At 42.5% G+C, this 26,222-nt stretch overlaps 1 protein-coding gene across 2 annotated transcripts in view; it reads left to right on the forward strand.

Annotated features, from left to right (window-relative positions):
* Positions 1 to 26,222, forward strand: part of SORL1 (sortilin related receptor 1) — a 178,335-nt gene that overhangs the window by 29,640 nt on the left and 122,473 nt on the right. For both annotated transcript variants that reach the window (XM_053593547.1, XM_053593548.1), the window contains exons 4-7: positions 2,258 to 2,419; positions 4,522 to 4,589; positions 10,585 to 10,765; positions 25,826 to 25,927. In XM_053593547.1, coding sequence (XP_053449522.1) covers positions 2,258 to 2,419; positions 4,522 to 4,589; positions 10,585 to 10,765; positions 25,826 to 25,927 — 513 coding nt within the window. The remainder of the gene's footprint in view (positions 1 to 2,257; positions 2,420 to 4,521; positions 4,590 to 10,584; positions 10,766 to 25,825; positions 25,928 to 26,222) is intronic.

The following is a 26,222-nucleotide window of genomic DNA, read 5'->3' on the forward strand; positions in this document are numbered from 1 at the left end:
GTTAATAGTGCCTAATCTGCGTCACCCTGGGGGTTAACCTCTCTAAACCTCAGTGCACTCATTATTAAAAGAGGGTGTGGCACCGTGACATCCAGAGCATCGAGTTGTTGTGAGCAGCGCATGAACTTAAGAGAAGGCCGCGCAGAACTTCTAGCTCAGTGCTCTTGAAAAGTTTTAGCTATTACCATGAATAATAATGTAATAAGTTTTATGACTTCCTAAGTTTCAGCATTGCCTTCTCAAGTGTGAGACTGCAGGAAGCTATGGAATAGATTTCTGGAGATATCTTTTCAAACTGGGAGTGCTCCCTTCCCTAATAACTAAGGTGGTTTGGGAGCAGGAAGATGGGCTAAATTATTTCTAGGGAATAACTTTATGCCCCAAATCATAATGATCCTTGTAGGATCATAATAGTTTTTTGTAACATTATACTTTTTTTTTGGTAGAGACAGAGTCTCACTGTACCGCCCTCGGTAGAGTGCCGTGGCGTCACACGGCTCACAGCAACTTCCAACTCCTGGGCTTAGGCGATTCTCCTGCCTCAGCCTCCCGAGCAGCTGGGACTACAGGCGCCTGCCACAACGCCCGGCTATTTTTCTGTTGCAGTTTGGCCGGGGCTGGGTCCGAACCCGCCACCCTCGGCATATGGGGCCAGCGCCCTACTCACTACTTTTTTATGGTAGTTTTTGCTTTCGAAACATTTACTACCTTTTCCAGTTAGATTTAATTTGGCTTCTGGAGAGTTTGGAGATTCACTGTAGGTGCTAAGGAGGAAACGTAAGAGAAAACTCACAAAATACGTCCCTGGGCGGTTTACAGTCTGGATTTGGGGAGAGAGTGTACAAATGAAAAGGAGTTAAGAGCATCTGAAAGCAACTTGGGAACTGGGGTGAGTGTTAGTCCACGCCAAGACCGTGGGCTGAAAGGATTCAGAGCCCAGGATTGAGCTGGATCCGGTGGACAGGTGGAATCAATTAAGGACAATATCCTTAGGCCGATTGCTGTGGAGTGGTTGACTTCTAGGATTTAAATGCCTGGTTGTGTGTGGAACTGGGTCCCTGTAGCTCTGGTTTCTGATTGAAAGTGTCATCCCCCGAGCCTCCCTCATTATTCTGGGAGTGGGGCTGGCGTCCAAGTCTCCCCCAGTGTACATTCAAGGCTTCCATCACCTGTGCTTTCTAGCCTTGTTTTCCAATCACTTCCCTTAAGCCCTCAAAACTGTCATCAAACCATGTTGTATCCCTCCTCCCCCACCTCCCCTTTGTGGCCAAACCCTAACTGTCCTAGACTTGGAATATTCCTTCCCTATGGAAGCCTTACCTGTCTTTTAATGCCCACCTGTCCCAGAGAGTCATTTCAGATCTCTCAAGCTAGACAGGCTCTCAAAAGACGCTGTGATTTCTTGTTCATCCTCATTTGATCTTGAATGATGATAAGCTACAGACACGTCCGTCTCCAATGCTAGATTTCAAGCTACTTTGGGGAAAGGTTCTTCAGCGTTCACTGTGGCCCCTCAGTGTCCAGCCCATGCAGTACACGCAGTACACGCTTGTGAGACTGAATTGCCTGGAGATTCCCAGAGAACTCTTTAGGCTGCAGCCCTTCTCCAGCCGAACTTGTTCAGAGTCACTCACCCATGCAGAAGCAAAATAAAGGAAGGCTCCTGCTCACCAGAGCCACTTCCTGTTCGGGGCCAGAGTGAACCTGCCAGCCGCACTGGCAGCCTGGCCCCCGGAGCTGCCCCATCATTTGGCATGGTAGCAAGAGGGAGATGCTTGTTTACCTTCTTAGATGGGTGCGGTTTTCCTGATTTTCCTGGAAAGACATATTTGGGTTTGGACTTTCCTGGAAAGTCCATCTGGGTTTGGCCAATTTGAAGAGCAGAGCTTCTCTGTCCCAGCTGCCGTTAACCTCCCTCTGACTGTGACCCAGTGAATTGCTAGGGAGTAAGAATGGCCAAGTCAATGAAAAGGAAAAAAAATGGCCTCAACCAGCTGTGTTACCTGGTTAAACAAGCCGCTCTGTGGCTTCACCTGGCCCATCTCTGCACCTTTTTCTTATTGAGCCTTGTTTAGCAGGTGGTAGCTCGCTCCATTCAGGAGGACATGGGGAGAAAGCCACCGTGGAAGCCCCGTGAGGCTGCTGCGTCCCTTAGTGCCAATCGGCCCCTGTATGGATGTGCACTTGATCATGGCTTGGGGGAGCGCCGGGCAGCTCTGGCCAGGGCAGCCCTGAGCTCATCTGTTTTCTCCTGCAGTACATCTTTGCTGATGCTTATGCCCAGTACCTCTGGATCACATTTGACTTCTGCAACACTATCCAAGGCTTTTCCATCCCATTCCGGGCTGCTGACCTCCTCCTCCATAGTAAAGCCTCCAACCTTCTCCTGGGCTTCGATCGGTCTCACCCCAACAAACAGGTAAGAGCTTCTGGAACACAGCGTGTGTGGCTCCTCTCCATTTTCACTCTGCCTGTGTGGGCTGTGTGTCCTTTGAGTGACCTCGCCTCCTGCCCCTCCCTCCTCCTCTCTCAGGCTCAGCCTTCCTAGGTACTATTTCACTTACCAGGCTTCGGGGGGGAGGGGGAATATATCCCCTGGCTCTCTCAGTCAGCAGCCCAGCCAGCGATCAACACCCAACACGCTTGGCAGGTGCTGTTAGCTAAACAGCAGGCCCTTTTTCTGCAGATCCATCTTGGTTATTAGCCCTTAGGGCAAATCGTGGCCCTCGAGTTCAATCAGAAAAGAGGCCAGGTAGAAGATTCTGGAGTCTACCCTCTTCGGAGACTTCTTATTGAATTTCCACTCTACCCTCCCCATCTGGTTTTCACCTACCAGAACGCTAAGTTAAAGTAACCGCTAACTTCAGCGTTCTTCCTTCCAGCGTGGGTGCGTGTGTGTGTACGCGCATCAAGTAAATGTATTTTCTCCCCTGCACCCAGGTTTGAAGGGAAGCTGAGAGATGAGCAGGTGCCAAAACAAGAATATTGGTCTGGCAAAAGCCTAGGAAACCTGTAGATCCTGTAGGATTAGATTTGTGATGCATCTTAAATGCTTTTGCTCAGAGGAAGCTTGGAACAGTTCCTTTTCTTTGCAGGTTGTTTAACCAAAACACGGATCTGCTTACCTTTGCTTGCCTTAGGGAGTGCCCTGAGCATGGGCTGGGTCAGTTTACCAGTGCAGGGGGTTATCGTTATTTTTGGTCTCCTGCTTTCTTTCCTGATTGCTGGGGCCAGGGGCATGCTCAGGTCCCATCTGTGGAAGTAGAGGGGCTTTGACACAAATTAGGACGTGATTAATTCCTCCCAGCCCTATCTCCTATTCAATTGACTCCCTTTGATGCTCTGTGTCCTCTCTGTTTATTTGTGATTATCAAGGCATTACATTTTTTTTCTTTTTTTTGTGCTAAAATATATATAACATACAATTTACTGCCTTAACCACCTTTAAGTCTACAGTTCGGTGGTATTGTGTATTGTTGTCTGGGCCTGGTGAATGATGCCTGTGATCCTAGTACTTTGGGAGGCTGAGATGGGAGGGTCACTTGAGGTCAGGAGTTCGAGACCAGCCTAAGCAAGAGTGAGACCCTGTTTCTACTAAAAATAGAAAAGGTAGCCGGGTATGGTGGTGGGCTCCTGTAGTCCCAGCTACTTGGGAGGCTGAGGCTGGAGGATCACTTGAACCCAAGAGTTTGAGGTTGCTGTGAGCTGTTACGATGCCACTGACCTCTTGCCTGGTGTCAGAGGGGACTCTGGCTTAAAAACAACAACAACAACAACTATAAATTGTGCAACTATCACCACCATCTACCTCTAGAGCCCTTTTCATTGTGCATAACTGAAGTTGTATACCCATTGAACAATAACTCGCTGTCCTCAGCTCCTGGAAACCACCCTTCTGTTGTCGCCATGATTTTGGCTACTCCAGGTCCCTCATCTTTGAGGACTCAGGCAGCATTTTTCTTTCTGTGTCTGACTTACTTCAATCAACATGATGTTCTCAGGGTTCATCCCTGTTTTACCCTGTGTCAGAACTTCCTTTTCAAGTCTTAATAATCCACTTTGTGTACTCATATATACCGAATCTTGCTGTCCCATTCATTTGCCAGTGACTACTTGGGTTCCTTCCTCATTTTAGCTACTGTGAACAATGCTGCTTTGCATTACAGGGTTTCAAGGACACTTTTTCAGTCCAGAAGTGCTGAGTATAATCCTTTTTTTCTTACTGGGGACATGAGTAAAATATAATTTCTGATAATCCATAAATAGAAGGCAAATCATACTCCTTTTTCTTTTTAATTGCTATTTCTCAGTAGCCTTAGTAGCTGTGGAGAAGGACACCAGGGTACAGGGTTATCTTTCCTGGTTTGCTTTAGGAGTCACTGAATTGGCCTTGGCGTCTTGGGCGCCTGTTTTTACGAAGGTGTGATGGAAGATGGGGTTCCACTGGGTGTTTGGTGATAACCACTCAGGCTGTACACACCTCTTCCACCATGACCACTTCTTGTTGTTTTGGTTTTGTAGCTATGGAAGTCGGATGATTTTGGCCAGACCTGGATCATGATTCAGGAACACGTGAAGTCCTTTTCTTGGTAAGTTGTGTAATCTAAAAAGTCTTAACTTATGTAACCTCTTTTCTCCAATTCTAGCTCCTTCATAGTAGACAGGCCTTCTGCCCACACCTGAAATGTGAAACATTTGGTTCAGAATATAAGTTTCCCAGACCTGAAAATCAGAGCTTCAAGTGTAACAAACTGGGCAAGCAGGAGGGAGATAAGAAAGTAAAGTTTGTGAGAGGAGTAGGAGACCTTTTCTCAGTCCATTAGGAAACCCAGGGGAATCTTGAAGCTTCCAAAAATCCTCATTCTTAGAACATCATATTAGAACTGGGGATTTTTCTTCATATAAAATTCATGCATTTGTTCGTTCAAAACATATTTTTTTAATGCCTGCAAAATATAAAACCTGCTAGATGCTTTAGGGTATAAGAACTTCAATAATTTATGGGCATAGTTATTAAGGAAGTTAAAGTGTAGGAGGTAAGAAAAGGCATTGCAGGTATATAACACACATTATGAAAGTGCCACGGAAATAACAGATGTAGTGTGAGAAGCCAGAGGAGGGACCCAGAGGAGGGACCTGTTCCTTCCAGGTGGCAGATCACAGATAGTGTCCTGGAGTTTGCCCTTGATCCAGGATGGCACGACAGGTAGGATGTTGCTGTGCAGAGGTGTGGTGGGCAGGCATTCCAGGGGAGGACAGAGTGGCCAAAGGCACAGAAGTGGACTGTCGTGGTGCTGCTTGGGTGAATGTTGACTCTTACTTTTGGAGTGTTTTGGGCAAAGTTAGGAAAGGGAGGTTGGTATCACAATTTGCAGTACTTGACAAAGGAATTTGGACTAATTTCCAAAAACAGTAGGGAACCATCGCAGGTGTTTGAGAAAGGGGTGGGGCGGCACCTGTGGCTCAAAGGAATAGGGCGCTGGCCCCATATACCGGAAGTGGCGGGTTCAAACCCAGCCCCGGCCAAAAAAAAAAAAAAAAAGAAAAGGTGTGAAATAAACAGACTAAAGAAAGTTTCCTTCCTTCTTTATTTTATTTATTTATTTATTTTATTGAGACAGTCTCACTTTGTTGCCCTCTGTAGAGTGCTGTAGCGTCATAGCCCTCAAACTCTTGGGCTCAAGCGATTCTCTTGCCTCAGCCTCTCTCGTAGCTGGGACTACAGGGCAAGTGTAGTTTCTAGTCATCACTGCTTCAGAGCTTTTACTGTTACAGTGATAGGCTGTATGATCTTGAGTATATGAATTCACACCTATGCAGGCATATGTATAGAATAGTTTTCCAGAAACAGGTTTTCTGAGCCAATAGGTTTATCTAACTGCTCATCAACTCATTCATTTGGATGAGTGATATTGCAAACTTGATTCCTCCCAAATCAGCCCCTCCCATAATCTCCTCCATTTCAGCATCTAGTTGCTCAGGCCAGAAACTCTGGAATCATCATTGATTCTGCATTTGTTTTGTGGTTCACATTCAGTCTATCAGGAAATCTTTCTGCCTCCACCTAGAATCCTCTACTCAGCTACTACTTTATTCCAAGTCACCACTTCATCGCTCCTTAGTCTCCCGACTGGTCTTTCTGATTTTACTCTGGTTTTGCTGATCATTAGTCTTGGTGGCCTGACTGCTCCCATTAAAACAAGTCAGATCATGTTGTTCCTCTGCTTTCAACCCCGTGATGTCTCATCATTTCTCTGAGATTAAATGTCAGGCACACGGTGACCACAGGGTCTTTGAACTTGCCATTTTCCCTGCCTAGAAAGCTCTTACCCAAGACAGACGTACCTGACTACCTTACCACCTCACTCAAGTCTTTTCCCAAATAACGCCTTCTAAAGGAAGCCTGCCTTCAGGATCCTATTTAAAAATTACAGCTACTTCCCTGTTATTCCCAACTGCTGTATCTGCTCTTTTCTTTTTTACAAGGCACGTCATCACATTCTAAACCTGCTTTTGTTACACTTACTATTTGTGGTTCTCTCTTCAGTAGAATGGAAGCCCCCCAAGGGCAGGGACTTTGGGTAGTTTTGTGCACGGATAGGTCCACAGTGAGTGAATTCTTGAAATTTTATCTTTGGTAGAGATTGCCAAGATTTCTACAGAAAATGTGCACTCATCGCAACAATATGCTATAATGTCTCTCTCTACATTCAGTATGTCAGGTAAGAAATACTTCTCAGTGTAGTTTAATTTCCATTTTCCTTACTATGAATGGGTTAGAACATTTTTCCTTTTTTTTTTTTTTTTTTTTTGGTAGAGACAGAGTCTCACTGTACCGCCCTCGGGTAGAGTGCCGTGGTGTCACACGGCTCACAGCAACCTCTAACTCTTGGGCTTACGCGATTCTCTTGTCTCAGCCTCCCGAGCAGCTGGGACTACAGGCGCCCGCCACAAGGCCCAGCTATTTTTCTGTTGCAGTTTGGCCGGGGCTGGGTTTGAACCCACCACCTTCGGCATATGGGGCCAGCGCCCTACTCACTGAACCACAGGCGCCGCCCGGGTTAGAACATTTTTCAAGCTGCTTAAGGGTCACATTTATTTTTTTATTTAAAACAATTTGTTTTGCAACGTGTCTGTTCGCTCCCTTTGCACTTTTTTAATTCTATTGTTAGATTTTTTTTATTATTGGTTTCAAGGAACTCTTTATATATTTGAGGTTCACCCTTTGTGATAGGGGCTAGATCGTGTGTGCGTGTCTGTGCTCTCATTGATGTTTGTATTTCCCGGTTTGTCATTTGGCTTTTGACTTATATATGCACTTTTAGTCCTCGTTAAATACGGCCCAATAGGATGTAGATACTGTCTGTACTTCTTTTAGCCGTTTGTGAAAGTAGACTATTTTTGAGTTGGTGTTTGCTTTTTTTAGTAATGGAGGGTGGTAGAGATACAGGAGCTATAAGAAGGGGCCTTCCAGCTGAACATCTCACACTCCAGTGGATCTTCTTCTCACAGAGGGAGCTTTTTCTAACCTTTCTGTTATTTTCCTTGGGTGGAGGTTATGGGGTATAATGAAATTATAACTGCAGTCTCATCTAAGGACAATCTCTGTTCAAGGAATATCATTTATGTGTAATCCTAGCACTCTGGGAGCCTGAAGCAGGTAGATCCTTTGAGCTCAGGAGTTCAAGACCAGCCTGAGCAAGATTGAAACCCCGTCTCAACTAAAAATAGAAAAAAACTAGCTGGGTGTTGTGGTGGGCACCAGAGTCCTGGCCACTAGGGAGGCTGAGGCAAGAGCATCTTTTGAACCCACGACTTTGAGGTTGCTGTGAGCTATGATGACACCATGGCACTCGGTATACCTAGGGCAAGAGAGTGAGACTCTGTCTCAGAAAAAAAATGAAAAAAGAGTAGCATTATAACTTTATTTTATTTGAATTTTAAAGGTACCAGTGATAACTTTAAATTTGAGAATATTGTGGGGGTACAAAGGTTTTAGCTACATGCATTCCTTTTGTACAGTTTGAGTCAGAGTTAGAAGTCTGCCCGTCGCCCAGATAATGTGCGTTGTGGCCGGTAGGGGTGACTTTACTCATGCCTTCCTCCCCCGCTGCTTGATTTCCGTTGAGTTTTACTTCCACACGTGCACATGTGTGTTGATGAATAGGTTCCTGTGTAGTGGTAAGAACATGTGGTGTTTGTTTTCACATTGTTCTTTTATCTGTTTAAGAAACTATACATTAAGAGGGCGTGATTATAAAAGTCAGCATGATTACGAAAGAAGGGCATTTAAAAGTTTAGAAATTCGAGCATTGTATCTTCTGCCACTGTGTAGATATGCAGATATATTAGGGAAAGTACTGGCCTATCTTATTTAAGATAGTTACATGGTTGTCAATTTTGGCGGGGTCCCTCCCTAAGTTTTCTCATAATAAGTGAAAGTGGAATCTAGTCTCTTAGAGAATAATGACATATATTTATTGAGCAATGTGTGGGAGGAGTAGGAATTAGGAAAGCTAATAGTTTACATGGATGGAGGTTGTCGAAACAGAACTGGCCAGGACTTAATGATGCCTCTTGGAGCACCTCTGGCAGGTGAGGCCAGAAGAGGCCTGATATCTGTGCTCAGATCCAGAGCAAAGATTGAAATTTCCGAATGGGGGCAAAGAGAACAGAAGTAGGTGTCAGTGGCGTGAGAAACTGGAAGGCTAAGTGATTGCAGTATATGTAGCTAGAGCAGCTTGCAGAAATGGGAGGTCCAAATATGGATTACAGAAGAGAGTTGGGAATGAAAGTCACAGTTCTTTCTAACTGTTGGTGCTGCTTTTGGCTAGGAAGGAATAATAGAGGTGAGTTTGGTCTCAAAATATCTCAATAAAGGTTCCTTCCTCTTTGCCTTTTTAAAAATATCCAGCAGCCTCATTTTAATTTGCATATCCTCTGGGCTGGAGGAAGTACTTTAATCAGTACTTCTAATTGTGGCAAAGAAGAGAACACGCCACCACCCACCCACCCACACAGGCACCCAGAGCATCTCATCAGGAAGAATCGTTTTCTCCCATTTTAGGACCCAACTTGCTGGTTTTCTCCCGTGCCCTACTAAGACTCCAGATTGTAGGGCAGGAGTCTAGTCTTCCCCCGTTGTAGGCTCTTTGATTTTGCTGTCTCTTCCTGCCTCCTTCCTTCCTTCTTTTCCTTTTTTTGAGAACGTGGTGTTGACAGTACAGCTTTGAAGGAATTTCCTGTGATTGCCTTGGTTATTCTGAGGCCCATTATGCATATGGGACTGTGTACAGGTGGTTATGTAACAGGCCTTCTGCCTTTTTTTGAGTCATCGCTACACACACACCCTCTCTGGGGTGCTTCCTTCCTGACTGTCCCAGTTATTTTTTTCCATTTGCTCAGTGGTCCACCTGGCCTTGGTGGTTCTTGAGAATGTTAGGAGACTTGGGGCAGATGAGTCATCCTCCCAGCTGCTGTGTGGGGCTTCTTTGGGGGAAATACAGTTCAGAGGTTCTTCTCTGAGGTAGTTTGAGCTAGTCATTCTCCATTTTTCACTTTGGAGTAGCTTCTGTAACTATGGCACACAGATTATGGCAACAGGTGTTACTTCAGGTAGGAATCTTATAGGATAAAAGGGTGTGTCCTTTCCAGGTATCTGTACTCTGTCTAGGAAGCTTGCCATATGCATTGCGGTGAACAGCGTAGTATAGAGTATTGGAAGCATTATTGCGTAAAGTGATGAGACTGGTTCCAAACTCACACAACTCAAGTGGTTTTTTATCTTCATTTGGAGTTCAAACTCATATAAAAGGCTTGAAAAGAGCGCTGCAGAGACATGGTGCTTGTGGCAGGAGAAGTGAGGACACTTGGGGAAGACGTCCTGGAAGGTGAAGACTTGAACTTGACCCTAGAGGATTCACGTGGAGGAATCTGAGTGTGTGTAGAGGACATGTTTGCAGAGGGAAAGGGTGGTGGTCACCAAAGTACAGAGGGAGAAATGTGCCCTCCCTTTCTGAAGGCAATCAGGATGTGCAGGAACAAATTTGTGGGAATGAAAAGCTCAGGCAGGTGGACTCCAGATCCTGTGGATCCATGGGGACACACAGGGACAGGGCAGGATCCCTCAGAAAGCTCAGGCTCAGAAGTTCATAATGTGGTTTCCTCCAGCGATGCTCTTCTGACGATACAGCACTTTGGGAAAACTCTTTCATTCCTCCAGGGTTTATAACTTGAGGCCAGAAACCTGCTCATAGCCTCAAGCAGTCAGTTGCTTATTTAATCTGAAATACTCCGCCTTGTACTTTTTCTCCTTTTTGCTCCTCTCAAGCAGGGCCAGAGGTTACCTGGAGCTAAACCTCAGATGCTTTGAAAACAACACGGAGCACTTTACAAATGGTCATTCCTTTTGCTCTAATGACCCGAGGAGCCACTAAAGGGTTATGTCTGAGGCTTGGAGAGCATCATTCGTAGGTCCTCCTGGTGGCCCTAAATTCTCGTTGATTATCCACATGGCAAACCTCCATGCATTTAGTAATGAACGCAGAAATAAGGACAATCACTTTTCTTTTTTTTCTTTTTCAGGGGAATTGATCCCTATGACAAGCCAAACACCATCTACATTGAACGGCACGAACCCTCTGGCTACTCCACTGTTTTCCGAAGCACAGACTTCTTCCAATCTCGGGAAAACCAGGAAGTGATCCTCGAGGAAGTGAGAGACTTTCAGCTTCGGGACAAGTACATGTTTGCCACAAAGGTGGCGGTAAGTTGAACATGCTAAAGAATGCATTTCTGAGTTTACTTTACGAGGTTTGGTATTCTGTGATCAAAAAGGTGAGTTTGCATAAGCAGGGTTTGGGTCGCTGTGCCTTGGATACCTAGAGGAAGGATTCTGACCCCTGGTGAACATTCTCTAAGGGCTTGGAAGGTGCTAGGAGGTTGAGGAAGTGGAGAAGTTTAGAACTAATACTCAAAGTGTCTCTAGGCTCTGGGAAGTTGGGTGTTTGCTGGGAGCCAAGCATCCTTGACAGACATTTTTTTTGGGGGGGGTGGCGGGGCTGGGTTTGAACCTGCCACCTCTGGTATATGAGGCCGGCGCCCTACTCCTTTGAGCCACAGGCGCCGCCCAAGACATATTTCTTTAAAATTCCAATGAAAAGAACACAGAGAGCAGGGATAGGGCTCTGTGGATTTTTTTTTCTTTTAATCCCACTGCCTGATTTCTCTTTACACTTCGGGCAATTTCTTTGAGATTTTTTTTTGACACATGTTAATTTACATGGCTAATGGGATGTGTAGTCATTGGCTAGTGGGAGTTAATACTCTAAGAAAAGCAGTAATTAAGCTTCCAGCTGTCAGTAAGTAGCTTAACTCTCTGCCTCTGGGAAAATCTTCCCCTTGATTTGATGTGCTGGAGCCAGATGCTGCAATGGAGGGCTTGCTCATTTAGAACCAGAGTTGATTATTTAACAGGACTTGCCCTACAACTATATCAAGTTCACCCTTTATTACCCTGGTGTACAGGAAAAACCAGGCACAGTCAAAGGCAGGAGGGGCTCCCATTCTAGGGGGGCTACCAGCTTGCTTTCCTAATGGTATCATTCCCTTGTTGACTCAGGATCTATGGGGATCTCCGCTAGCTGGGAGGTTGCTCTGCCTCTGTCACTGTTCACCTTGGAGCCTGAACTCAGATGTGATGTTTTCCTCCAGGTTCCCATTTACTTATATAATTGGTAGCAGACCAGGCCAGGTGGAAACAGGTCCACCCTTTCAGAAGGATTTTAGGGTCAAGCAAGAGAGGACCTCCCAAGCAGGGAAAGCAGGGAGGAAGGTTGGAATGAGAAGAGATATGTGAGTGGATAAAAGCAAGAGGCATTCCCTGTTACATACCTTGCAAAGTGTTTTAAGACTCCATTAACCTACGGTGGTTTTTCTTCTTTCAATCTGCTTGCGTTGACCCCTGACATTGGGTCACTGCCTCCCTGCCTTGGCTGTTTGTCTCCTTCTGTCTGTCTGAGACGCATACACGTCCACATAGCAGCCCGAGAACACAAGTGCCCTTGAACTGCCTTGGGAGGGGTAGGGTGATGGGAACACACAGGTGAAAAATCAGGCCCAAGTATTGGTGCCTTGTGACCTCAGGTTGGGAATCCTGAGTTCCAGTATGGTCTCTAAAACTTTGTGTCCAGTTTTCCAAAGCTCATAGGCTTTTTCTGTCTTAGTTCCTGGAATGATTGTATGATTTCCGTTTTGAATTTTAAGGCCCGGCCACTGAGCCCCTGGTTTGTGCTCCTTTTTGCCTGGACTGGGGCCAAGATGGAAACTGTTGTGCATTTCTTTTAACCTTGATATTTTTCTGTCTTTGCCGGGGGGTCGTAAGGTCTACGTCAGTTGGAGCCTTCTTTGCCTTCCATTCCTATCTAACAGTGGTGTCTGTTCTCCAGACACAGTTGATTTACAGAGTGTCTGCAACGAGTTTCTATTGTTCCCAGCCAGCGGAAAGACGAGGGTCACATCTGTATGGACCGTCACTGATACAGTACCCAGGGTCCTGCACAGTGTCTGGTACATAGCGGATGTGTGGTACTGCTGAGTGAGCATCATCCTTGCCTGCCTAATTTTAAAAACACAGGCTAGTAGGAACTTTTTTTAATTTTTTAACTGACTTATCGAGATATCATTCACATACTATACAGTTCATCTAGGTAAAATATGAAATGCAGTGGTTTTGGTGTAAAACATTGTTATATATTTAAAATTGTTGTAAAATAGAACATAACCTTTGTCATTTTAACCACTTTTTAGTGTCCAGTTCGGTGGCATTAATTATATTCCCCATATTGTGCAACCGTCACCCCTGTCTATTTCCAGAACTTTCTCATCATCCTAGAAGCTCTGTCCTCGTTTTAGCAGTAGCTCCCCATGTCCCCTCCTCTCAACTCCTAGTCACTTCTAACCTCATCTCTGTCTGCTTGACTTTGCTTATTTTGGAACTTTTTAAAAATTGGTGGGACAAAAACATTATCGGTACTTGTACAGTCAACTCTTAACTGTGTGTGGCTTCTTTAAATGCTATGGGGGGCAAAAGTGTAGTTATATGTTATTATAAAGGAGAAATTACAAACATAATTCACTTATAAATGAGGATGCAGCATCCTGTATCCTAAACAACATTTTAACAAGAAGTAAAAATTAATGTTTAAGTAATGTGCTTTAGTCAAAATTGAATTCAATTCTATGAGGACAATTAATGACAATTAAGGTTATGGGGGGGAAGCAGAAAGAGGGAAGGAGGGAGGGGGGTGGGGCCTTGGTGTGTGTCACACTTTATGGGGGCAAGACACGATTGCAAGAGGGACTTTACCTAACAATTGCAATCAGTGTAACCTGGCTTATTGTACCCTCAATGAATCCCCAACAATAAAAAAAAAAAATTGAATTCAATTTATGTGAGAATTGGTCACTATTTTCTTTCTTCTTTTTTTTTCTTTTCCTTACCCTCACCCCCACCCCCTTAGTCTGCTTGCCCCTTCCCCCATGCCTCAACATGTCATGTAATTGTTTGAGATTATCTTTTATCTTTATTTATAAATATTAGTTGTCTATTCTTTGATACTTTGGGAAAAAATAATTAGTTAATTGATGACTCCATACTGAACCTCAGAGTCAAAGCATTCTATAATAGACATACTCCTATTTGACAATGTGAATGTTACTTTCTTTGCATTACTATTATTATTATTGCTTAATACTTCATTGCAGCAATCGTCTGATTTCTTTTCTGAATGTATTTGTCTTCGTTTCTTTGCGAGGTTTTTGTTATTGGTATCTTAAACATTGTTATTGTTGTTAAATTTCAAGCCTTTTTAATTTTGTGAAGGCAAAAAGTGGAAGCCTAATGAACACATGTATATGTGAAAAAAAAAATTGTAGTTATATGTTGGTTTCTTGCTCCTGTACACGGCCAGGCACCAGATCCCAAGGTCATTGGTGCTAGCTAGAGGCTCTCCATATAAGATGAGTTAGGCCACCACTGGGAGGTGTTTCCTAAACTGTGGTCTGGGAGCATTTCCAAGGGCACTTGTTACAAATGCAGATTGCAGGGCTCACGTCCATTTTCCTTGTCACATCCCAGGGCTATCTAAGAATCACCAGAGTTTTGAAAGCTCTGCCTTGCGGCTTGTTATAGGTAGAAGCGTCAAACAATAGTCAACAATTCACATGCCACAAAGTTCACCCTTTTTAAGTGTATCATTCAGTAGTTTTTAGTATATTCTTAGGGTTGTGCAACGATCATCATTACCTAATGCCAAACATTTTTATCACCCCTCCAAAGAAACCCCACACCTGGGAGGTGCCTGTGGCTTAAACGGGTAGGGCGCCAGCCCCATATACTAGAGGTGGCGGGTTCAAACCTGACCCTGGCCAAAAACTGCAAAAAAAAAAAAAGAAACCCCATACCTATGAGCATTCCTTCCTTCTCCTCCCAGCCACTGGTAACCAACCACTCATCTTCTTTCTGGATTTGCCTATCCTGGGTATTTTATATAAAGGGAATCGTGCAAGGGTGACCTTTGCGACTGGTTTCTTTCATAGCATAATGTTTTCAAGTTTCATCTATGTTGTAGCATATATCAGTACTTTAATCACTTTTAATGGCTGAGTAGTGTTCTGTTGTAATGGATATAACACATTTATCCATTAGTTGGTGGCCATTTGAGTTGTGTCTACTTTACACATAGTGCTGCTGTGAATACTCGTCCACGTTTCTGTGTGGGCTCTTATCTTTTTAGTTCTACTGGATGGATACCTGGGAGTGTCATTTCTGGGTCATATGGCAATTCTGTATTTAACTTTTTGAGACACTGCCAAGTTGTTTTCCAAAGTGACTGTACCGTCTTTTATTCTCACACAATGGGTTAGGGTTGTAATTTTTCCACATCCTCATCAACACCTGTTATTGTCTTTTTGATTATAGCCATTCTAGTTAAGTGTGAAGCAGCATCTTGTTGTGGTTTTGATTTGCATTTCCTGATGGCTAAGAACGTTAAGCCTATTTTCCTGTCGGCCATGTGTGTATTTTTCTTGGACAAATGTTTATTCAAATCTTTTGTCCGTTTTTTAAGTTGGGTTGTCCTTGTGTTGAGTTGGAATCGTTCTTTGTTTTGTATATGTTCTATGTATGAGATACATGATTTGCAAAATTTTCTGTGGTACCAGAAAATTGTCTTTTTTTACTTTCTTGATGGTATCTTTTTTTCAGCACAAAAGTTTTTAATTTTCATGAAGTCCAGTTTAAGGATCATAAGTATGAGGATTTGTTTCTCGACTCTTAAATCAATTCCATTGATCTTATGTGATGTTACATGTTATTTCCTTATGCCAGTATCATACTTCCTGAATTACTGTTGCTTTGTGGTAGGTTTTGAAATTGGAGCGTTTGAGCCCTCCAACTTTGTGTTTTTTCAGGATTATATTGGCTATTCTGGGTGTCTTGTATTTCCAACATGTATTTTAAGATCGACTTTTCAATTTTTGCAAAACAAGGAAGATGGGGTTTTGATAGGGATTGTGCTGAATTTGTAGATCAATTTGGAGAGTTTTGCCATGTTAATACATTGTTTTCCAATGCATGGACAAGGGATAGCTTTCCATTTATTTAGGCTTTCTTTAATTTCTTTTAACTGTGTTTTTTAGATTTCAGTGTACAAATCTTGGACTTCTTTTGTTAAAACTTTTTCCTAAGTATTTTATTCTTTTTGACTCCATTGTAAATGATTCGTTTCCTAATTTCATTTTCAGGTTGTTAATTGCTAGTGATAAATTTTATTTTTATATATTGATCTCGTATTCTGCAGCCTTGCTGAATCCTTCCTTCCTTCTTCCCTCCCTCCCTCTTCCTTTTTTTTCTCTTTTTGGTGTGTATGCCTTAGGATTTTCTGTATGCAACATAATATTGTTTGCTAATAGAAATAGTTTTAATTCTTCCTTTCCAGTCTAGAGTTCTTTAATCTCCTTTTCTTGCCTAACTGCCTTGCCTGGAGCCTCTAGTAAAATGTTGAAAGTAAGTCTTCAACTTAGGCAGGCATCCTTATTCCTCCTATTAGGGACAAAGCAGGCAATCTTTTACCATTAAGAATGATTTTTAACTGTGGGGTTTTACTAGTTGTCCTTTATCAGATTGCTGAAGTTCTGTCAATTGGGATAATCATATATATGTATTTTAATCCTTTATTGATATCATATATTACTTTTTTTTTTTTTTTTATATTACTTTTTTTTAAAAACATGTTAAATCAACCTTGTATTTCTGGGATAAATCCCACTTGGTCTTGGTTTATAATCATTTTTATCCTTTCATTTTTTTGGCAGAATTTACCACTGAAGGCTTCTGGGCCCAGGCTTATCTTTGTGGGAAGTCTTCATTGCTAACTCAGTCTCTTTAGATTTTTCCATTTCTTTTAGATTCAGTTTTAGTAATTGGTATCTCTCTAGGACTTTGATCATTTAATCTAGGTTACTGTTTAATAATTCAGTGTTCTCTTACCATCCCTTTTATTTCTGTGAGGTCAGTAGTGATGTCTCCTTTCTTCCCTAGTTTTAGTAATTTGAGTCTTCCCTCTTTTTGGTCAATCTAGCTTGTAGTCTAGTGTGTAAATTTTGTTTATCTCTTCAAAGAACAAGCATTTATTTGAGTGATCTTTTAAAAAACTGTTTTTCTATTCTAGTTCATTTATTTCCACTCTAATCTTTCATTCTGTTTACACTGGGTTTAATTTGTCCTTATTTTTCTAGGTTCTTTTCTAGGTTCTATTTCTAGGTGGAAAATAGGTTATTGATTTTTTTTCCTCTTTTTAAAATATAAGTGATTACATGTATAAGTTTCTAAGCACCTCTTTAGCCACATCCCATATATTTGGTGTGTTGTGTTTTCATTTTCATTCATCTTAGTTTCTATTTATTTATTATTTGTTTATTTATTTTTTGAGATAGTCTCAAACTGTTGCTCTGGGTAGAGTGCTCTGGCGTCATAGCTCACAGCAACCTCCAACTCTGGGGCTGAAGTGATCCTCTTGCCTCAGTTTTTCTATTTTTGTAGAGATGGGGTCTTGCTTTTGCTTAGGCTGATCTAGAACTCATGAGCTCAGGCAATCCACCGGCCTTGGCCTCCCAAAGTGCTAGGATTACAGGTGTGAGCTGCTGTGCCCGCTTAACGTAGTTTTTAATGACTTATTTTTTTTTTACCCATTGATGATTTTGGAATGTGTTGTTTAATATCTACTTATCTGTGAATTTCTTAAGTTCCTTTCTCTTTTTGATTTCTAATTTCATTCCCATTATGGTCACAGGACATTATGTAGTTTCAGTTATTTTAAGTTTATTGAGGCTTGTTTTAAGACTCCCCATATGGTCTGTCCTTGAGAATGTTTTATTTGCTTTGAAAAGAATGTGTATTCTGCTGTTTCCAGGTATTACATTTGGTAGCTATTTAAGTCTACTTAGTAGATAGTGATGTTCAGATTTTTTTCCTTTTCTGCTTTGTTCTTTCTATATTGAAGATGGGGAAATCTCTGTTGAAATTTCTAACTATTATTGTTGACTTCTTTCTCCCTTCACTCCTGGCAGTTTTTCCTCACGTGCTTTGGAGATCTGTTTTGGGGTACATGTATGCTTCTTATTTAATTCTTTCAGATTAGCACTTTTATCATTATAAAGTGACCTTCTTCATCTCCTAGTAACTGTTTTTGTCTTAAGTCTCTTTTGCCTATTACATAACTACTTACCTTTCCCTGAGTACTGTCTGTGTAGTATGTAATTTTATTTTCTTGTAATTTCAATCTGTTTGTGTCTTTGAATTCTTGTAGATAACATATAGTTGTATTAGGAATTTTATCCATCTTCCTAATCCCTATCTTCTTTTTTTTTTTTTTCTTTGCAGTTTTTGGCCGGGGCTGGGTTTGAACCCACCACCTCTGGTATATGGGGCCCACGCCCTACTCCTTTGAGCCACAGACGCCACCCTCGGCTATTTTTTTTTTTTTTCCGTTTGGCCAAGGCTGGATTTGAACCTGCCACCCTCAGTATATGGGGCTGGTGCCCTACCCACTGAGCCACAGGCGCCACCCCATGACTTGCTTTTCTTTTGCTGTTTTTAAGACTCTTAAGCTTTGGCTTTCAACAGTCTTACTATGGTATATCCAGGTATGAATCTCTGAGTTTATCCTACTAAAAATTTATTGTGCTTATTAAATTCATGTTTTTCATCAAATTTGGAGAGTTTTTACTCATTTCTTCAAGTATTCTTTCTCCTCCTTTGTCGTCTCATCAGTGACTCCTGCAATGTGTGTGTTAAGATACTCGATGGCGTCCCCTCAGTCTCCGAGGCTCTGTTTATTTTTTAAACTCTTCTTTTGCTCTTTTCCTCAAGCTTAGTCATCACAATTGACATGTCTTAAAACTCGCTGCCTTTTTTTTTCTGCCAGTTCATGTCTGTTCTTCAAACCCTCTGAATTTTTCTTTTGAGCTATTCTGCTTTTCATCTGGAGTTGTTTCTTTTTAAAAATGATTTCTATTTCCTTATTGATTTTTCTCTATCTAATGAGAAATTGCCCTCCTGATTTCCTTTAGTATTTTATACATAATTTCCTTGAGAGTTCTCTGAACATATTTATGATAGCCAATTGAAATACTTTGTTTACTAAGTTTAAAATGTGAACTTTCTTAGGATAGGTGCTGTTGAATGCTCTTTTTACTTATGTATGGGCCATAGCTTGCTGTTTCTTCAATTTTTTGTAAAAATTAGACATTTTAAATGTCGTGGCAACATCTGACCTCTAAATACCCACTCCTCATGGTTTTTGTTGTTCCTCTTTGTCACCATTCTGTTTTTTCTTCTATGAGTTTCCTGTACTACTTGCTTCTGTAAAGTTTGTATTCTTTTTTTTTTTTTTGTAGAGACAGAGTCTCACTTTACTGCCCTCGGTAGAGTGCCGTGGCCTCACACAGCTCACAGCAACCTCCAACTCTTGGGCTTACGCGATTCTCTTGCCTCAGCTTCCCGAGCAGCTGGAACTACAGGCGCCCGCCACAACGCCCGGCTATTTTTTTGTTGCAGTTTGGCCGGGGCTGGGTTTGAACCCACCACCCTCGGCATATGGGGCCAGCGCCCTACTCACTGAGCCATAGGCGCCGCCCTAAAGTTTGTATTCTTATTTGTAGCAACTGAAGTGTCTGATAATTTAGCTTAGTGGTCAGCTAATGATTTGACAGAGATTTTCTTTTTTTCTTTTATTTATTTATTTATTTTTTATTTTTTTGAGACGGAGTTCCACTAGGTAGCCCTCAGTAGGTGCTGTGGTGTCACAGCTCACAGCAACCTCTAGCTCTTGGGCTTAGGGGATTCTCTTGCCTCAGCCTCCCAGGTAGCTGGGACTACAGGTGCCCGCCACAATTCCTGGCTATTTTTTTGTTGCAGTTCGGCCAGGGCCGGGTTTGAACCCACCACCTTCGGTATATGGGGCCGGTGCCCTACTCACTGAGCCACGGTTGCCACCCTTGACAGAGATTTTCTTAAATCCTTTGAACCAGTAAGTCTCCCAGTGTTTGCTGATGGCCTCCGGGTGTGTTTTGCCTGGCAAGTCATAGCTCTGTCCTAGCCTTCACTTCCTGCTTGTGGAGAGTCTCAAAATTAGTTCGAGGTGAGAGAGTTGCCTCTTTTAAGTTCTTTCTTGAACATACGCACAGCTCTTGTGCTCTTGACCTTGTAGAGTCCCAGGGGGATTCTTATCAAAGCCTCTTAGGGACATCTTCCCCAATTTTTCCTTTTAAACTTTTTAGTTAGCCTCTTGTTTGCCCTACCTGGTATTATTGTCTCTGGCAGCTGTGTCGTTAAAAATTTGCCAGTTGTCACTCCCTGCTTTCCATAAATACCCTGTCTGGCTATGGGGCTGTTTGTGTAGAGAGCTGAGTCAAGTTACATAAAGATAAGACCCGAGACTGTAGCATTCCTGCAAGCCACAAGACAGGTCAGACTTTTCAGGAGCTCTGAACCTGTTTTGTCCTCTCCAAGTGGCTCCTAGGCTATTTTTCAAGGCTATTGTAAATGTAATGCTGACTGTGGGTTTCCAAGGCTACCCCAGAGCTAGAGGGGGGGATGGGATTAGGCAAATGAAAACGTCTCAAAGTTGGCTGTTTTTTGCCGAGATTTAGGCATTGTTCCTGAATAAATAAATGCTTCTTGGATTTTTGCAAATCTTTATTTAATTTTCAGAATTCTGAAAAAGTTAATTTTGAAGCTTGTGGTCATTGTTTTCCTTGCTTTTATGAATGGGTGGAAGTGCTTCCAGTTAATATTAACTTTGTAAACTTTATTGTGGACATTTTCCAACTTATACAAAAGAATAGTTAATATTGTTATGACCTCCCCATGTGCCCTCACCTAGCTTCAATATTACTTACCTATATTTGCCAACCTTTCCTTAGCTGTCTACCCACTATTCAATATTTTATTTTTTCCTGGAATATCCCAGATGTTATACCTTACCTATGTTATCCGTGATGTTTGTTATAATCTGTTAGGTTGGCCAAACTAACCCCATCTTGAAAAGCCATTCTGTGAGACTCTGTTACAGGTGGACGTAACTCAGATAAGAGAGACACGCTGTAAGCTCATCCGTGCACCTGCCCAATTACAGACCGGCCCAATTATAGACCCACGTGCTGACACTTTGATAAGAAGAACCTGCCGGGAGAGTCCCCATAGTGAGATAACATCTTCGATGTCCAGATCAGAACAACAGTTTGGTGGTCCTTGATAGAAACCTGCTTCCCCTCTGCTTTCTATATAAGACCCCCTATTAGACTGTCAGCCTTCTCCCCTAACTATTCCCCACTCCAACATCCTTTAGATCTAGCCCACTTGCACTGACGTGTTAAAATAAAATGGCACTTTTGAGTGTTCTGAACCCTTTTTCTAGTTTTTACCTATCCTAAACAACACTAATATGAATAATGATGTTTTGCTGAAACTTTATTATTGCTCCAAAGGAGAATACGACAGCAAATGCTATGGCTCAGGTGCTTCTGAACAGGTGTCCCTGTGCTGCCACATGCCTTGAGATACCTCACTTCTTCCACCAGTTGGCTCTGGCTGAACTACTATAAAACTTGTGGTTGAACAGCTCACTGTTCTATCCCGTGGCCTTCACGGGATAAGAATGTGTCATTTATTTAGTTCTTTAATTCCCCACTTCTTTCCTTGACACAATCTTCTATAAATTGAAATTGAGGTTATTTAGCTACTTACTAATTAATTTTTGGAGATAGTTCACTCTGTAGCCCAGGCTAGAGTACAGTGGAGCAATTGTAGCTTATTGTAGCCTCAAACTTCTGGGCTCAAGCTGTCTTCCTGCCTTCCCCTCCCAAGGAGCTAGTACTCTAAGTGCAGATCTCCATGTCCAGCTGATGTTTTAAACTTTTTGTAGAGGTGGAGTCTGGCTGTATTGACCAGGCTGGTCTCAAACCCCTGGCCTTAAGCAATCCCACCACCTTGGCCTCCCAAAGTACTGGGATTACAGGTGTGGGCTACTACACCTACCCTTTCATTTATTTTTAATTGTCAGACATGAAAACAAAATTTTTGAAAATCTTCTTACAGCTTTTTAGACCCTATAAGGTTGACATAGAATAAAAAATTTAAATAATTCCTAGTTCTTGATGAAGGTACATGAGTTACTGTGTACATTAATCGGTATAAACTTTTGGGAGGGTCATTTCATGATGACTATCAAAAATTTTAATGTAGAAATTCTTCTAAGAATGATCCTATAAATACTGTGTGAAGTTCTGAGAATGTAACACAAGTGCGTTCATTGAAAAGTGCTTCTGGAAATAACCTAAATGCCTGTCAATGGCTGTTCAATGGAAACATGTTTAAGATACACTATTAATGATAAAAATTTATGGAATAGTCAGATATACTGTTAATGGAAAAAGTTAAGTTGCACAACAGTATATCTTGATCTCATTTGTATGTGAACAATTAGATTGCCTAATATCAATTCGGAATTGGGTTAGGCTGCTGGTAAAAGAGTAGAAATAAAAGTAGCTTAATCAAGATGGAAGTTTAGTTTTCTCTCTAGCACTGCCTGGAGGCTGGCAGTCTAGGACTGCCATGTTGGAGTTCTGGTGTTACTGGGGACCCTGGCTTCTATTTTATTTTTTAACATTTTTTCCTCAACTCTTTTTTTTTTTTTTTTTTTTTTTGTAGAGACAGAGTCTCACTTTATGGCCCTTGGTAGAGTGCTATGGCATCACACAGCTCACAGCAACCTCTAACTCCTGGGCTTAAGCGATTCTCTTGCCTCAGCCTCCCGAGTAGCTGGGACTACAGGCGCCTGCCACAACGCCCAGCTATTTTTTGGTAGCAGTTCAGCCGGGGCCAGGTTTGAACCCTCCACCCTCGGTATATGGGGCCGGCACCTTACCGACTGAGCCACAGGCACCACCCTTTTTAACATTTTTTTTTTCTTTTTTGCAGTTTTTGGCCAGGTCTGGGTTTGAACTCACCACCTCCGGTATATGGGGCTGGCCCCCTATTCCTTTGAGCCATAGGCACTGCCTTTTTTTTTTCCTTTTTTTTTTAGAGAGAGAGTCTCACTTTATCGCCCTGGGTAGAGTGCTGTGGCGTCACAGCTCACAGCAACCTTTAACTCCTGGGCTTAGGCGATTCTCTTGCTTCAGCCTTCCAAGTAGCTGGGTCTACAGGTGCCTGTCATGCCCCGGCTTCTGTCTTTCATTCTATGATACTCAGTGGTGAATTTTATTCTCAAGGTTACCTCCTCATCTAAGATATTCATACTAATGTTTGAGTCCTTAGTGCAGTTGGGAAGAATAAAGAAAGACAAAAAGGCCGATGTAGGACCTCTTCCAGCAAATTCAGTCCCTTTCAGTGGCCTTCCTAGAAATCCAGCACAAACACCCATTCTCTGTTTCTGGGCATACAGACTGATGGACCAGCGTGTGTAAAGGAACTGTAGCCTCAAAGAATCCTAGTAGTAAAGCTATGAACAGTTTGGTGTGTTCAATCCCCAAATGGCTGTGACACGTGCTGTTTCCTTCCTAGATTATGTCTTCATTTTTTTTTTTTTTTCCTTTTTTGCAGTTTTTTTTGGCTGGGGCTGGGTTTGAACCCGCCACCTCCGGCATATGGGTCCAGTGCCCTACTCCGTTGAGCCACAGGCGCCGCCCTCTAGATTATGTCTTAACATCTCCCTAGACTGATGGCTTCTAGATAGAAGAAAGAATCCATGGGGTCTCTTTTCCTTCATTGTCCTTTTGTTCCCAGCCTTGTATCTCCTTGACTAGTACTTAGTCACATGACCATACTTAGCTGCCCACACGGTGGAGAACCAGTCTTTTATTCTGGGGGGCAGTCAGGGCCCTGTTGCTCAGGAGGAAAGGTGTAATGGATGTGGGGGGTGGTTGTAGCAGTGTCTGTCATTATATAAATATGCTCGTGTGTGATAGCACAGAATGTTTCTGTAAGAATGTTAGCCAGTGGGCATTCCAGTGGGGCGGGTGGGACAAGGGGTTGGGAGTCAGATCATCACTTTTGCTTTTATTTTACAACCCTATCTGTTGCATGTTTTCCACGAGCATGCTGTACTTTTCTAGTAAACAAACTAACCAAAAACCTGTGGTTTATTAAGAAAAGCATCAAGGTATTACAGTGCGTCTTACATTCAGTAAGTAGGCCATAGTTTACATGCTAATATTTTTCTTGCTGGTAATAAAGTACTAAGTCTTTAAGAATCCATTTGGGAGGTGGCGCCTGTGGCTGGAAGGAGTAGGGCGCCAGCCCCATATATCGGAGGTGGCGGGTTCAAACCCAGCCTTGCCAAAAACTGCAAAAAAAAAAAAAAGAAAAGAATCCATTCGGAATGAATCAGAATTGTTTACGTTTAGGAATAATTCTCCCATAAGGTAGCGGGTTGGATGCATTTTGAAATTTTTCTCATGATCATAATATTCTGTGATTTTTGCATTTATGAGGTAAGATTGGTCTATGAAATACATCCTCAATTCTCAAGGCTCCCAGCTGCAGTCATTATTAAGTACTTTTAACTAATGACAGGCCTGGGTGTCACTGAGAAATTACTCCTTTTTAAGCTGTACTCATAGTTGGAAGTCGTGAAAAAAATTTAAAACATTAAAACGTGTATTTCATTGGTATTTGTGGTATATTTATATCTTCATAAATATTTATGTGTATATACATTGACGAACTAATCTTCCGACAAAGCTATAACATTTTATCGACTTAATGAGGGCTTTTGGAATTTATATGTAACATTTTTGCGGGGAAGGGTTTTCACATTCAAGTAATATGTTTGTATATTTTTAATAGAGCTGTCATTTCCTATGGCCCCATACTGAGCACAAACTATGAATACGGTTTTCAAGTTACCCTTTTGGAAAGGCAGGCTTTTGTATTTCTCTACCTGGCTTTTTAAAAACAAACTACTTTAAATCATTCATTCAGTGGTAATTTGAATATGGATCCTCCTCAAATGAATCAAAAGCGACTGTGTTTATCAGCGTGGTCCTCACTTGGTGTTTGTGGGGCAGATCTGAGCCCAGGGTACTCAGTTGTTTTATTACAGATAAAAATCAATTGATCTTTTATTTGATAGGAAGTTAATACCTGTCATAAACAGCTGCTTAGTCAAGGTTAAATGAAGCCTTCGGGCCTGGGGAATCCCAGCCTCTCAGTACGTTTCATAGTCATTTGTGTGACCAGCTGCATGTGAGGACACAAGTCTTGTCTTTCCTGGTGTATGTGTGACATTTGCTTTAGATTCTTGGTCACGTTATTTTTGAGCTGAAAGGAACCACATCGAGCCTTTATTAGCAGTTCTTAGTCCCCCTCCTTTTTTTTTTTTGAGTCATAGACTTATTTTGGGTAGGTGTGGTCTCTCCATCGCAAAGTGACTAAGTGCCTATGTGCAAAAATTTGCACATGTATTTAGAGGCTTCTGAATCATTTAAACCCATTTATGCAGAAGTCTTCTCATTTTATACATGTATAAGCCAGAGGATAGAGAGATTTCTGATTTCCTTAGGTGGTGGAGCTACCTTAATTTTAATCTAGTGCTTTTATATACATTTTCAAGATTCTAGCAGTGACTTAGAAGTCTCTAAAATGCAATGTGCTGTGGCCAACATCATATTGAATACTCTACCCATGAATGTATATTCTAGCAAAAGACCTTGCTCAATGAGGAAGTAGTCAGACTAAAAAACTGAATCAGTGAAGATTCCCCCAATTCTTGGTACAGATTAAAGCCTTGTGATGGGGGCATCCTTGTAATCTAAAGAATAGAACTAGGAAGGAGAAGAGAACATGTTTTGTGTGCAGGGCGTGTGGCTGATCGCACCCTATGGTGGTTTGGGGGCTGGAGGCTTTCACCCTGCCTGTCTCTTCAGCCTCATCACACAGTCCTCACCCTTCCACTCCGCTTAAGTGTTGGTGGCCTCTAACACTGTCCCCTAGTCCACGTTCTCCCCCCATGTCCTGCCCTTCCTCATCTGTTGTCTGTGGAGCATTTAGCATCTAAGGCGGACCAGGTGTCTAGGATAAACAGCACAGACCAAGCTGCCCGGGGGGAGGGCAGACACTGAAAAAATATGAACTTGGAGTCCCATTCTCTAGTTTATGTTTCCAGTAGACTTGGAAAGGTCTGACTGTCCTGTTTTCATTGTTGCTTGTTTCCAGTGGCTATAATCTGGCACAATTAATTTTTTTTCTCCTTTTCCTTGGCAGCATCTTTTGGGCGGCCAGCAGCAGGCTTCTGTCCAGCTCTGGGTCTCCTTTGGCCGGAAGCCCATGCGAGCAGCCCAGTTTGTCACAAGGCATCCTATTAATGTGAGTGGGGTCTGGGTGAGGATGGGAAGAAGTGTTCTTGTCCTCACGCAGAGGTCAGGGGAAGGATGTTCTGGGGATATCGTGCTGTGGGATCTTATGAAGGCTCCCTGAAGTCACTTTCCAGCAAGGGAGAAAGGCCTCTTATGCCTCGGGCATCTTGCCCTGTTGTTTCTCACTTCACTGAAGTGGAGCTGAGCAGGGGCCTTCATTTGCTTGAAGTGGAGCAGGACCTGCAGAGAGGTTGGAGCCAGACTCAGTGGCCTCGTGTGCCTGTTCTGAAGCAGTGGAGAGTTTA

Source organism: Nycticebus coucang, chromosome 6 (assembly GCF_027406575.1).
Source record: "Nycticebus coucang isolate mNycCou1 chromosome 6, mNycCou1.pri, whole genome shotgun sequence".
NCBI lineage: Eukaryota > Metazoa > Chordata > Mammalia > Primates > Lorisidae > Nycticebus > Nycticebus coucang.